The 14,031-nt window shown below is 40.3% G+C and overlaps 1 protein-coding gene across 1 annotated transcript in view; it reads left to right on the forward strand.

The window, feature by feature from the left end:
• Nucleotides 1-14,031, forward strand: part of IMPG2 (interphotoreceptor matrix proteoglycan 2) — a 53,516-nt gene that overhangs the window by 14,576 nt on the left and 24,909 nt on the right. Inside the window, exons 4-5 of the mRNA XM_030952462.1 lie at nt 7,728-7,759; nt 7,859-7,882. Of these exons, the coding sequence (XP_030808322.1) occupies nt 7,728-7,759; nt 7,859-7,882 (56 nt within the window). The remainder of the gene's footprint in view (nt 1-7,727; nt 7,760-7,858; nt 7,883-14,031) is intronic.

A 14,031-nucleotide genomic window follows, 5' to 3' on the forward strand; every position in this document is an offset into this window, starting at 1 on the left:
TGCGTGTTGGTCTTCCCAGGAGATGCTAGCCAAAGTTAGCTTCTGTGAAGTCTGATGATGCTGTTGCCCTTAGAAGTGTTTGCAAAAAGATAGAGAGAAATAAAATTAATGTGATTTTTTTAATGCACACAGTGCATGTAACTGCTTTGTGTTCAGTTTTCACAGTAAGATGATCTATAGTGGGAGTTTAAAAGAAATCAAAATTACTCCTGGAAACAAGATGATGCATCTAATTACCCACTGCTGCTCTCCTCTTTTGGGTATGGCTCTGCAGCATTTCCGTGGAGTCAGATAAAGTGCTCTGGGTTTGATCTTTTCAGAAGGTTTATATTTATTTAGGTTTCCTTTCTCCTGTAGGTGAATATATTCCCTTCAGCAATGCCATATTCTGGAAAATATTCTGTTCATTCTTCTATTTTCTTTCAGCAGAGGTGGTAAAAGGAGATTGTTCTTGGGCTGATTTGATGGTTCTTGGGCTGATTTGGTCCCTCTTATCAGTCTGTGATAAGAGGGACCAAATGCTGTCACCTCTTTGCTCCATAAAATGTCACAAATCAGTCAGGTGACTTTTTTGGAATAAGAACCTGAACTCAAATTGACTTTGAACCAAAGACTGAAGGCAAGAGCACCCTATCCCCCAATTAGCACTGTCAAAAGATCCAATGGTATTTTTAAATGCATGGGTCAGAGAGTGGATTTACTGCTAGCTCTAGTACTGACTCACCTTTCTCACATGTGCTTGTGCACAAAATTCTTGTCGGTGAGTGAAACCTTTTTAAAGCAGCTGTGAGCGTGTTAAATCCAAACAAATGCAGTGGATACATCTCTGCTTTTAAGAACATACTTCTTCCTGCTAGCTGCTTGCCGCAGTCTAATGTGGTGGTAAGAGCAGGAGCACAGTCTGTGGGACCAAACACACTTTCTGAAGCCCTGTGTCCAACTCCCTTGTTCTTTCCACTCTCACCAGCTAAGAAGACCAAGTTTCCATTACTAGTGGGATTTTGTTTCCCTCTCATTACAGAATGTTCATTCATTTGGCCATGATCAGCTGTTGCTGTTTTTTCACCCCATTCCTTAGATTTGATCTCTAAAGCACAGAGCCCTTGTCACCAAAGGGCTGCTGTCATTTCACTGCACATAACTCTGTAGTGGGCAGGTGTGGTACATGTGGATGGGCCACACTGTTGCTTAAAAGGAAGATTCTCTTCTGCAGTGTTTTTTTTTTTAATACCACTTGTTTCTAATCTTCCTCTGCTCTCCAATGTCTGTGAATCATCTGTGGTTAATTTCAAGAGTTCAGTTGAGAGCCTGCAGCTGATGAAATTCTGCTTTTCTGATGGGAAGGATGAAAGTTTGACAAGAAAATTTAACAGATATTTATGCTTGCAGAATGATTTTTGAATGTAGAACCTGAGAATGAAGTAGAGAGCAAAGGATAAACCCACCTCAGAGAAGAAGATGTTTTTACCAAGCAGAAAGATTCCACAGGCAAACAAGTCTGCCAATGTTGCAAGTAGAAAAAAGGTCTCAGAATTTTCCACTGCAAGAAAACTGAAACACAACTCCTAGCTTAAACTGTAACATTCTAACTTTAGTGACTGGAGAACAGTAACATGAATGTGGTAATTATAGTAGTTATTATAGGCTATAGATGAAAGTTAAAGTATAGATTGGTTCTTCTGTATTAAGATGCTCAGCAAAGGAAAGTATATAATGCATTGTAACCAAAACCAAAGGGTCTCCAGGCCTGCCTGCAGCTGGAGCTGACAGCTGTAGGCACAGGCTCTGTCACCCATGACCCTGGACTGCTGTAACTCTTGGATGTAATAAACTGCATTTTGAAGAGCAGCGTGGAGTCCTGCATCTCTCATTACAGCTCTTAAACTTTTCTTTTTGTATACTGGCTGTTATTGTCACAGCATTGCTCTGCTGCCTCTTCTGTATAGGCATGTTGGCAGATTCTGGCAATATTATTTCAAAATCTATTTCTGTATTACTTTTTGGTAGATTGCTACATGAAATTTAACTTTTAGAAATGGTGCATGTGCTGAATTTTCTCCTTCTCTCTCAAAAGAAGTTCAGGGTATCTGAAAATTAGGCAAATATGGGGGTTGCATTTAAAAAACAATAATTCAGGAAAATTATTGCTTTCATGATGCTTTTGTTGTAGTGTAGAGGGTCTGTTATGAGCAGTGTGATTAAATGCCACCTTATTAGCCTTCCTCCTTGGTTTTCTTTCTTATCCTTTCCTCTAATCCCCAGTAATCACTGTCACACTCCCACAGATGCTGAAATGTCTGCTCCATCCTAACTTAGTTCATGTTGAGAAAAAGTCTCTTTCTCTTACTTTTAACATACTTTCTTACTGGATATCAGTTGAAGCTTAGACCAGCTTGTCTCAGCTTTCATACCTCTTTTTTTGTCTTGGAGATGTGAGGTTTGCCTTTGTGGGTTTCCCTGTAATATCTGTATATACATGCATGCTCTGTATGTGCTGATACAGAATATATTCTGAGTTGCTTTAAGCAGATCACCTGCCAGATTTTCAGAATGAGCAGGTGGATATATTCATGCCAAGCATAAAAAAATATTTTAAATATCTTTTTTCCCCCTTTGAATTTTCATTTTAATTTGTGTGATCATATTAACTGACAGTACCTTACATAGAAAGAATACTATCCCAATTAATTTCTTTGGATATTAAGTAGATTTACAAATTGCAAGATTGTTAACTGATCTATTTTTTCAATTCCTTACTGAAATGCAAATGGAGAAGGTAGTTCCAATCCATAGGGTGGGTTTTTTTCCAGTATAATTCTTCATGCAAATATTCCTTCCTATAAATTAACTTGGATTGTGTTCCTTGCTGTGTAGCTGTATTCAGTTCATGGAATGTAACATTCATCCCATTCTATATTTTGAGATATATATGTTTGGAATTCCAGTATTGCCAAATTTGCCCTGACTCTGCCATGTGATTGTAGCCATGTTCCCACTTGTGCCAGACAATTTTTGGAAAATCCAAGTGAGGAGAAATGCAAGCAAAAGTAAATATTGATTTCCCAAGAACCATGGATGACCTGCTATGAGATTGAAACACTGCTGCCAAAGCAGCACAACCTGTGCTGCTCACAGGAGAATTTACACCTGGCATACAGGACTCCTTCCTGAGTCCATAGCAAAAAGCAGCTTAAAGCCTGATCCTGCAGGGCTTTCAGTGTCAAGTTTTGTCTGCATCCTGCATTTCCAATGTGGGCATGTAATACACATCGTAATTTCAATTTCCTCAGATTTCAATCAAATTTCAGAAAATAAAGTTTTAAGGAGCTGCAGTTGCTTACAGGTCTGATCACAATCTACAATGACAACAGATGTTGAGAAAAGCTCTTATGAGAAATGAAGCCTTAAAGGAACCCATGCAGCTTCATCTGTTGAGCAGATTCTCAACCATACCTGCTGAGGGCTCCTGTACAACCCCACATCTTTAACAAAGTGTCTCTGGCAGCGTTGGGCAGATGGGACAACAGCAACTAGGTTATGAATCCTTTCCAAAGGAAGCAGGTCTGTGAGATTTTTTTGGTTGCTGGTGAGAGGGAAATATGTGCTCTGCCCACTCTGGGTTTGAGAGCCAAGAGTTAAGCTGAGATTTAGCGTGGAAAGGAGTTTGTGGCACAGCTTTCTCTGAGAATCAAAAGGCAATTTCCCCAGGAATCCCCAAAACTGTGATGGGAGGTGCTAGCCTACCAAAAGAGCAACTTGAGAAATTCCTGGGACAAGATACAAACCCTTCAAGGTGTTGACTCAGCAGTACTTTTGTGTAGTATTGACTTTCCATGAGCAGCTCTATCTTCAGTGTTGGCATCACAAAGTGCTCAGTGACAGATTAGGGTGACAGGCAAGAAGGCAACCCTGCCTGAGGATGCCTGAATGGATGGCTAACAAAACACCTCTTAGCACATTGAAACGGGTACTTAGCAATGTAAAATGAGTGATTTTGCCTCATTTTCTGAATTCTGAGGGCCATATTTGAAGGTGGGATGGAGCATCCCAATGATACGAATTATTTGCAACCACTTACTCCCAGTGCTGCTATTTGAATACTTCACAAAGGCAGATTATTTTGTATTCCTCAGGTTCCTGTGGAAGATCTCTTCTGCTGTCTCATCTTCCCCTGTTGTGTGACCTTCTGTGCTAACCATTGTCTTTCTCTGTTTAATTAAATGTTCTAACCACTCTTTCCAGTTCTTGACATTGTTTGCTTTGCATAGAGCACCTCGTTTAGCTTCTTCTAAATCTGGAAAAAAGCAGTTCATATCTGCTCTTTCACATCCCCCATCCCCTCCTATGCATGCAAAAAGAAAAAAATTCCAGTTGCCCTCCTTTCAGCCATAGTCTCAGATTTCCTTCACCCCTTTTCTTATCCATGCCCTTACTGTTCTCTTAACTTTCATTCTTTGCATTTCAAGTTTTAGCCTCCTCTAGTTTAAAAAGAAAACCCTTTGCCATATATCTATATCTATATATATATATATTTAATGTTCAAGTTGCACATAGTTGAAATAATATCTGTTCCACTAAGCTGCTCCTGCTATTTCTCTAACTCACTGTAGACAGTATTTGTACCTACCCTGTCAGGGATGTTCCTCAAAGCACTGCTCTGTATTCTGGCCTTTCTCTATAGCTTCAGTTCTGGCCACTGTCCTCATTTCCTTGAATCATTCCCAGTGCTGTGGCCTTGCCTTCATGACAGCATGGCTCTGCCATGCACCGTGGTGGGGAATTGGGACAGGCAGATAGAGAATCATTTCTTGGTATTACTTTCCTGTTGTAAATGAGGTGTATTGGTGGATTAAATCAAATATGCTTTGTACAGTACTACACAGATGGAATTAATTAATACAGGATTATTTCACATCTCCTTGACATTTCCTTTGCCTTTTTCTCCTGCCTGGGATTGCCCTCAGGATATTTTGTCTTCTGTGCATAACGATAGTCTCTTAGGATCAGGCAAGAATGTCCTATATAATTGCTTTTCTGCAGATCATGAGTTGACAGAAGCTCATCTGGTTGGTACATGTGATTTGCTGCATTGTTGTAGCCTGTGTTTAATGTATTTGTATTAATTAATGGTAACTTTCCATTATGTAAAATAACTGTTGAGGAAGGCGAGCACCAGAGCAACGGACACAAAACTCAGCTTCCAGCATCAGGAAAATTGGTATAATAATGTCAGGAAGGTCTCACTTCGAGAGAACTAATTTTGTACAAAGCACCTGACAGAGCTAGCTTCAGTGAATAAAAGCTCCCCTTAGCTTTGGTGTGGCTGCTGCTGTTATGGAGAACTATTTATAGATCACTTCAAGTGTTGAAAGGGTGAAGACATTAAATAATATTTGCAGTCTGTGTGCAGTAGGTCAATTTCTACCTCCATCTTAATAAAGGAACTGAGTCAGAGAGGTGAGGTGTTTTGGCAAAGGCTATTCTGTCCTAAATGATTAACAAGCCAGTATTAGAACCCTAGAGTCCTTGGCTTCTAATTAGGGGGAAAAGGTGATGTTTACCATGGAGTTCAAATATGTCATCACTTGCCCCCACCCCAGGCTAGAAAGCAAACTGAATAATAGAGAGAGAGGAAGAGTCACACTACAGACTATTGCAATAGGGGGTGCTAGTTTACTATGAAATTATATGAGAATTAAGTAATTTGATGCCTTATTAAAAATGTGGATGTGGAGACTGTGTTGTGTTTCTTATTCTAGACTTTGGCCATTAAAATAATAATTTAACATTTCAGGTTTGGTTCTTATAAGCTCTCCTTATAATTTATTAAATAAGTGACTTAGAAATAGTAAGATACATTTGTTAACTCCAGGGACTCAGACTCAGGGAACTTGGGAGCCACCAGCTCCTCAGGCTGTCCTGCAACAGAGTTTTGGCCCAGGCACCCCTCACTGGGGTGTCCCTCTTCCCTTCTCTAGAAGTCAGGACTGCACTGAGCTCTGGTCTCAGGGGCCTTTGAGGAGCAGTGAGTAAAGTGCTGGGTACAGACCAGCACTAGGTATTGAAAAGATGTGTGAGGCCCTCTAATACCTGGGGTCGGTTTTAGTAGCGCCGACAAATTGTCCTGGCTGGTTGAGTGTGGAAGAACATCTCCTTTTCTAATGAAAAAACACTTTTTACTGAGCTACTACTTACAGATAAGTTTCCAAAACCTTGTAGAGAGGGAATCAATCTCTAGATTGATTCCTTGTAGATGCCAGTGCACTGAGAGTGAATATACAGGCACTGTGTAGATCAGCATAATGAGCCCTTAATAAAACTACCCAAAGTCCAACACAGCTGTGGTGACCCCAAGTTAGTTCCCACTGTTGATTACCTGGTTTCTTTGTTTGCCCCTTAAAACTAGTCTTGCTGTGTCTTAGTTTTTCATACTAAAGAATCACCAAATGCTTCATTAAATGGAGTTGTGTAATAACTGTGGGTCAAAGAACATGCTGAAAGGCAAGTTGACTGAAATTAGTATTTTGGCAAGCCCTGCTGGGGCTGATGTCCAGGCTGTCTGCTGTTCTAGCTGTGATCACAATGCCCTCATGCTCTAGAAAAAAGAGAAGGCTACTCACTGACATGGCTCCAAATCAGTAACAGCTGAATTTCTTCCCTCTCCTAGAAGCACAGGAAAATACAGGTGAAGAGAGTGAGCAGGCTAACCTGCTCAAAAAGTCTCTTTTGCCTTTTCAACCTTCCTTCACAAGAAGAACCATCAGGATGGCTTAGAGTGACAGTCCTTAGGTCACTGAATGCATATGGGTGTATTTCAGAGAAGTTTGCAAAGTGAAAATAGTATGTTCAAAGCTAATTTTAATTTAATTACAAAGGAGATACTTGAGTTGATTCACCTCCTGTTGTTTTTACTGAAAAATATACCTGCATTGATTATACCAAGAAAACCAGCCCAATAAGCAGTTCACCAAACAATCCCTTTTTGACCCCCTAAAGCAGAGAAGCAGGAATTTTGCGGATGGACATTAATTTTCTGTAAGTATTTGATATTCTCTTTACATTGGTACAGCAGCAGGATACAGCATTATTTCTCAGGATTTCCTCCATTTCTTGTGGTCTTCCTCACAGAAGCATCTCTGACTTGCCTCTAGAACTAATGGCACTAATACCCTGAGAATTTTGATGAAAAAAATATGAGCTGTGTAGCCCTTAGCCTTTTTACACCGACACATGAAAAAACAGCATCCTTGCCACTTGTGTAGCCATAAACAAAGTCATTATTAATTGACTTTAATTATCCTGCTGTGGTACTTTAAGCTGTAGCTTTACTTTGGAAAGATGCTTTCAAATCTATAGACAATTAGCAGAAGTAATACTGAATTTCTGAAGACTGCTTGCTTAAAAGCTTCTTATTGTTGGCATCCTCTAACATGGGAGATTGTTGTACCTGCAGAGCACTGTAGGAAATGTAGAGCACCTCTGACAAACCTAATGCTCTTTGCACTGTCTGATGTCGAGTTTCAGTTGTATTTTGGAAAAGTCAGACATATTTCCTTTTCAACAGGGACTTTGTCAATAAATTTTGAACTTAGCAAATGACAGTACGGAGACTAGAATTATTTCAGCATGCAGAAGGAAATAAAGTGGTATAAACTGCATTTCATCTATATTACTCAAATTTCATTTATATTACTCAAATATATTTAGGATTTGTTTTTGTTTTCCAGAAACTGGCCTATACAAAGGAAGCAATGGGCAGGTGAGTATCTGTGTTCTCCTTGCATTTTATTCTCTCTGGAGATAACAACAGGGCCAAGGTATGACATTTTGTAACATTTTCTCTCTTTTTTTTTGCCAGTTCCTGTGCTGATTGGTCATGTGGGTAAGTAATTTTCCCTTTCTAAAGGCTAGTGGTAGATCCTTTCTCTGGTTCTTGCTGCTGCTGGCATTGATTGGTGTACTGAAGATGGACAGCATTCACCTTTGTGCAAAATATGTTTAGAAAAGTGTGGTGGAGAAATCTGGTGGTTCTTGCATGTGAACCTCTGTCCTGGCATGCTTGGCATGCTCAAAATATCTCAGCCAATCTGAGGCTTGTACTTCTGCTTAAGTGTGTCATCACCTTGTTGGCTGTCAGGCACAGACCCAGGCTATTTACCTGAAGAGGTTTAGTGGGGGAAATCTATTCTGGGAAAGAGGTGTGCCCATAGTTACTTGTGTTAGTGTTCTGGTTCTCGAAAATCTTTCCCAAAGGCTTTCAGGTAGTCCTGGTCATCATTACAAAAACAAAAAAAGAAAATGGAATGTTTTGAAATGCTATTTTGAAAGACTTTCAAAAGATGTATTCCATAAACAGTTACAAGGGAACTGGCTGTTTGGGCTCCTCACACTTTTAACAAGGCAATAAAACTGAAAACTGATTTGTGGCATCTTTGTAGCAAAGCAAACCTGAACTGGACCTGTTATTGTCATGTCTTTTATTGAACTGAAAACAAGTTCAAATTATTATTGCTCCATTGCTACTCAGAACTTAATCTAAGCTGTTATTTTTAGGGTAATTCAAACCCAGACTATCTGGTGCTGAACTCCTCTGAAAAACTGGCAGGTTCAATTCTCTGCTTTACAGGACACATAAAGCTATGCTGAATGTGAGTAATTAAAATACCAGGAAGAGTAATGATTTAACAGACTTCTTAGAAAAGCCCACAACTTCTCAAATTAGGTATCATCATTGTGATTTCATAACCACAGCATAAGTTAAAATTAATAATGTAAGATGATAATGGCAAATGTGTTTCCTAAAAGGTTGGTTTCTCTCTGTCCTGTGGAGCTGAGTGCTGCTTTGTCAAGAGCACTCCCTGAAGTCTCTAGGTCAGCTGGGTAGTGTCTATCTGTTCTTAAGAAGTTTGAGTTTGAAAACCTACTGCATCCCTCTGTGTGATCATTCAGGAAATCTAGTAAATGTAGGGATACATGAGAGGAATACGAGTCAATGCATCTAGAGTCTGCAAGTACTGGGCTAAGCAAAGGAACAGTGCAAAAAGACCAGCTTTTGATTGAAAGGTGGATCAGAGTGATAAATGTTGTACTTGTCCAAAAACCATCTTATGAAGTGTTTCATGGCAACATTAAAGGGGCTCCAGTAGACAACTGGCAAACTTTGCCAAACTCAGTTCACCGTGGGGCTGTGTTGCATCTGTCTCAAAAATACCCTGCTTTTATTTCAGTATGTATTGCTTCAGGTTGTTTATAGCTTCAGGTTGGGATCTTTCTTATTGCCAGTTTAAATTTTGGGTTTAATGTATCTTTTCCTGTATGATTTGTTGTTTGTCTTGTGCTTGGAAATTGTAGTGTTTTATAGCAGAAGGAGGGTGATAGAGGGTGAAGCAGTGACAGAAACAGATAGACTTGCCCTGGGTAATGGAACATCAGGAGAAATTAGTAGAAATAATTTTTACATTATAAAATCCAAACTTACTCTAAGACCATTCTGGACATCTTAGAGCATTTACGGCTTAAGATGTGAAGTTTGTAAACCAGAGTCCTATAAACAACAAAGCCATCATTTTCTGTCATGGGTAGAAGATAGCTAACTCCAGATGTCTTGTCCCATCTCAATACTGCCAACAGCCAGTGTTATTCCCTGAAAAATTACCCACACCTCCCAGTAAAGATCAGAATAAATGTTCTTCTAAAAATATTCTGTAAGACATTTGCATAAGTACCCAACCCAGGATGACCATCAGCCTCTAAGGTGCAGGATGGTAAATCAAGTGTCAAGTCCTTCCTACAGAAAAGAAAAGTGAGTGCAGTTCTACCCTCTCCTGGGCACTGCTGTTCTCACCTGCTGACCAAGCTGGTTCAGTGCAGGGCAATGCCAGGACCTGAGCATTGTCACCCAGCTGTGTCTCTTGTGTCAGAATGGACGACTGTTCTGGTCTTGTCTTGAGGGAGGACATAAATGTCCTCAGTATCTAGATGAGATATTCAGGTGAGATTCCCACACTGCCAGGGAAGAGCAGGCTTCTCCAGATGGGGCTTTGAAGTGAGGGTCTAGCTGAAGTCTCTGATGTGTCCTGTGGTGAGATCCAGTGTCTCTGATGACTGTGCAGAAGCAGCTATTTCACTTTGGAGGCCTGGCACTGGGCATATTTCTCCGTCTGTTTTCCCACTGATAAGAACAAGAGAAATTTTGCCATAGGTTCTAAACCATAGCCTTCACACAAGAAACTATTCCACAAGCTTCGACCAATCTCTTTTTTTCTGTGAAACATTTTTTTTTCTTTGAAACTATTCCTTAATTTGGGGTTGGTCTGGAATGGAAGACAGGCCCTTGATATCTGTTAGTCATTTTAACTATACTACCTCTCTAAATCAAATAAAAACTTGGCTGAAAGCTGTAAACAGCTGTAGAATCAAAGCTGTGACTTGAGTATTTTAATACAACTCATACAATCCTACCTAGATGTCAATATAGTGTCTCCCTCTAGCTGGAAAAAGCTGACTTCATCTAGTTAAATGCTGGAATTGTTTTAAAGCAGCCTATGGAAAGGTGCCTTGAGCTCTTGTGGTTTAGTTCCTGGAATAACTCCCAATCCGGCATTACTGACAGTGGCGTAACAGCGGGACGGAGGTTTGTTCCCATAAGGTTTAGAGCATGCAGTCACATAGGTTAAATGCCCAGCTAGCCTGGCCTTTCAGGAACTGAGGGATTAAACTAAGGAGAAAGCCTCAAAAGGAAAAGAAACATAAAGGACATGATCTGCATGTGTACACAGCAGCACAGTGGACATTGTAGAGTTTTTGCCCCAGGTGGAATTGGCAGAGCACTACATCAGCTGATGCTTTATTCAGTAGGCCACTGGCACTTCACACAATGAAGTTCTGTCTCTTAATACTGGAGTCTGTCTCTTGACAATAGGATAGTTCTTTTGTCTGATTCCTGGGGGATCAAAAGCCAGATCTTGAGAATTTGCTGCAAGCAAAGATGTAGCACAAAATTGCTGCAGTGGAAAACAAGAGTTTTATGTCATAGCCTTGAGTGCTGTATGCACAACAGCATACTGATGAAAAGATAAAGAGGATAGGATAGTTGAAAAGGAGGAATAGAACACACTACTTTTTCACTTCTTCAGGAGCATTTTTTAATGTAAAGTGAAATATGTAGAGGCACCTCTCCTTTCTGATGGTACTTGCTGATTCTAACCTCACTGAAATTAGTTGCAGTAAATCTTGTCCAGACCTCCTGTGTTCTGTCCATGTTCTCTGCCTTGGCAAATCTGGAATCCATATTTTATCAGCGGTGGTAACAATGGATGATGATGTATCAATTTGGCTTTTGTACTATTTATTTAAATGTTCTTCATGAAAGAGTAAGGCTTTGTCTTCTGTGCTGGGATAATTTCATCAGTTCAGCAGTTCTGCCTGCAGTGATATAGAAACCTACCTGAGTTTCTCTACAGTTTGCATGTGGACTTGGCAGTGATATTCCTCATTTAGTCATTTTCTTATCATGTGCACAGCTTTCCCACCTGTGAAGAGCTCCACACTGTTCCTTTTCGGTTGTATATTTTCTTTTGTGCTCCCTACTGTCTGGTAGCAAGTAAGAAAGGTTTGTCCTGTTTTAATTCGAACCAAGAGAGATTAAAATTTGAGAACTACCTAAATGAAAATTAAGATAAATGCATATAAATTTTAAAAGTAAGAGAATCTGAATACAAGGCTTTGTCTTGCATTCTGAAATTGTATAAAAATACTTCTTAAATTCCGTGCTAGTTGGTTCAACACTGTGTGCTTGAAATATTTAAAAATGAGAAAATCAGACAAATTTTTCTCACCTTTGTGCAACTTGAGAATTGAAGTAATATTGTTCAAGAGAAAGAAAAGCTTGACATAGCCAGTTAGACTTTAGAACATTCAAACTGACCAACAATCTTATAAATAATGGATAAACTGGTGGATGTCCAGAACATGTGGTACAAATCTGATGTTACTATCTTCAACCACAGAGTTGAGTTTGTCTTAAACTTTGAAGAGAAATGTAGAGAAAAATCTAACTAATACTTTCATAGAACTTCACGGGGAGCTGTGAAATGGTATCACTGATGGCCCATTTGACAGGTCCAGAGTGTTGGTTCTCCTTCATAACACAGTACGGCTGCACATAAAGAACCAGTTCAGGCCTATGAGTCAGTGGAACTCTGTTTATGCTTTGGTGGACTGGAACTTGTCATGTCTTCTCCTGACATGACTGATGTCACACAGAAGTACATACCACGGGCCTTGACAAAAAGAGGAATGTAGGCTGTGTTTGTGAGGTGTGATTGCTGCATTAATATGTATAGGCTGTCCATAAGCACTGTTTGCTTCAGATCAGCTTCCTAGGCCCTTATGGATCTTGCCTTACACCTGCCCAGATCCTGGTGTCTAACAGAGCTGTGTGATCTGAAACTGCTTGTTTCTGCAAGGAAACACAAGTGCAGTGTTGTTTGTTCTGGTGCTTAGACATCTGCTTGTCCATGATTCCTTCCTGCCTCTCCATACATACGTGTATGTTTTTGTATTTTGCTTACTGCTCAGCCAAGATGATCCAGGGAATCATTCATGCAGGTAGGACAATGGAAATTACATTTCATGTGTCTGTGTCTCAAATTCACGATAAATTCCTGTTGGAATACAGTCCTTCTACCTGGAGTGGCTTGCTTGTGTAGGTAGAATTAAAAATCAAGTGTGGGCCTTGGATTAATCCTGGGGCAAAACCATAAAAAATCCTGTATATTTTAAGTGGTGTAAGTGAGCGTGAATTTGAATCTTTGTTTACCTTGAGAAGTGATGTGTTCAGACAATCCAGTATCTGCATAGCCATGTGCATTTTGAGTGACTTCATTAGAGGTGCTCAGTACAATTGATGCATTTTTAGGTGATCAATAAAGTAGGCATTTGAAAAATGTTAAGGGGAAGTAGAAGGCAAAAAGAAAGCAAACTTCATCATTCTGGTAAGGTAATGAAAAGCCAATGTTGTGCATAAAGTGAGCTTGGTTACAGCATAAGGTCCTTAAAACTATATTTTTGTCCTCTTGAAAAAAAGTGGTAGCTGATCATTTGACCAAATTTGGTGTTTGGCTGGTTTGATTAGATTTATTAGGATTTTAGTAGGTGATGTTTGAGCGCTTGGTTTTTAATTTTCAGCCAGCTGTGCAGTGGAATTCTGTCAGAAAATTTGGTAGCTCCTGAGGGCTTGTATTTAAAAGCCCCTCAGCGCAGGTAAGAATATATTACCTGGTCTTGACAAAGAGTGTGGTCTGTTGTTGCTTAAGGTCTGTTTGCTACACAACCTTACCTCTCCCCTTAACACTGGCCTTACTCTCACCTCACCTTTTAGCACTCTCCTGGCTGCCCCAAGGCCTGGCTTGGGCTGTGGTTGTCACCATGTGGCTAAACCAGTGCCTAAGGTGATGCTTGTGACAGAAGCACCCTGTTGGAGAGCTGCCATTTGTTGGGTCAGTGACAAAGAAAGTCCTCTTGGACTTTTGAAACTTGGAGAACTTCACTTTGATGTGTCTATGACCAGTAATCTGACCTAGAAGAAGGAATTGAGAAAGATATTAGGCCTTTCAATTTGTAAACTGCTCCTCTTTTGAAAGTGTGATAAATGCCACAGCATTTTGTTTGGGGTTTCTTGTCTACTTTGAGGATTTTTCCTTTAAAAACTCAAGCAGCTTAGTTCAGGGGGCTCCTGTCTGGGTGGGTCTGGGGCTGCTCTGGGGTGGTTCTAACAGCTTTGATAGGCAGGGCTGAGCCCTACAAGGGGGGCAGTGGCAGCTCAGAGAAAGCCTGTGTGAGCAAGGGCAAAAACATGGCACAGGGAGAGAAAGAGGGAGCAAAAGGAATGAGAAACGGTGGTGTGGGGAATGCCAAGGCCAAAGGCACTGCACAATGGCAAATCATGTATTCCCTCGCAGCTGGGAAGCAGAGCCGGTGCAAGCAGACCTTTCCTGAAGGAGCATGCACTGGGTAGAGGAGTGAAGATAA

The sequence above is a fragment of the Camarhynchus parvulus genome, chromosome 1 (genome assembly GCF_901933205.1).
Source record: "Camarhynchus parvulus chromosome 1, STF_HiC, whole genome shotgun sequence".
NCBI lineage: Eukaryota > Metazoa > Chordata > Aves > Passeriformes > Thraupidae > Camarhynchus > Camarhynchus parvulus.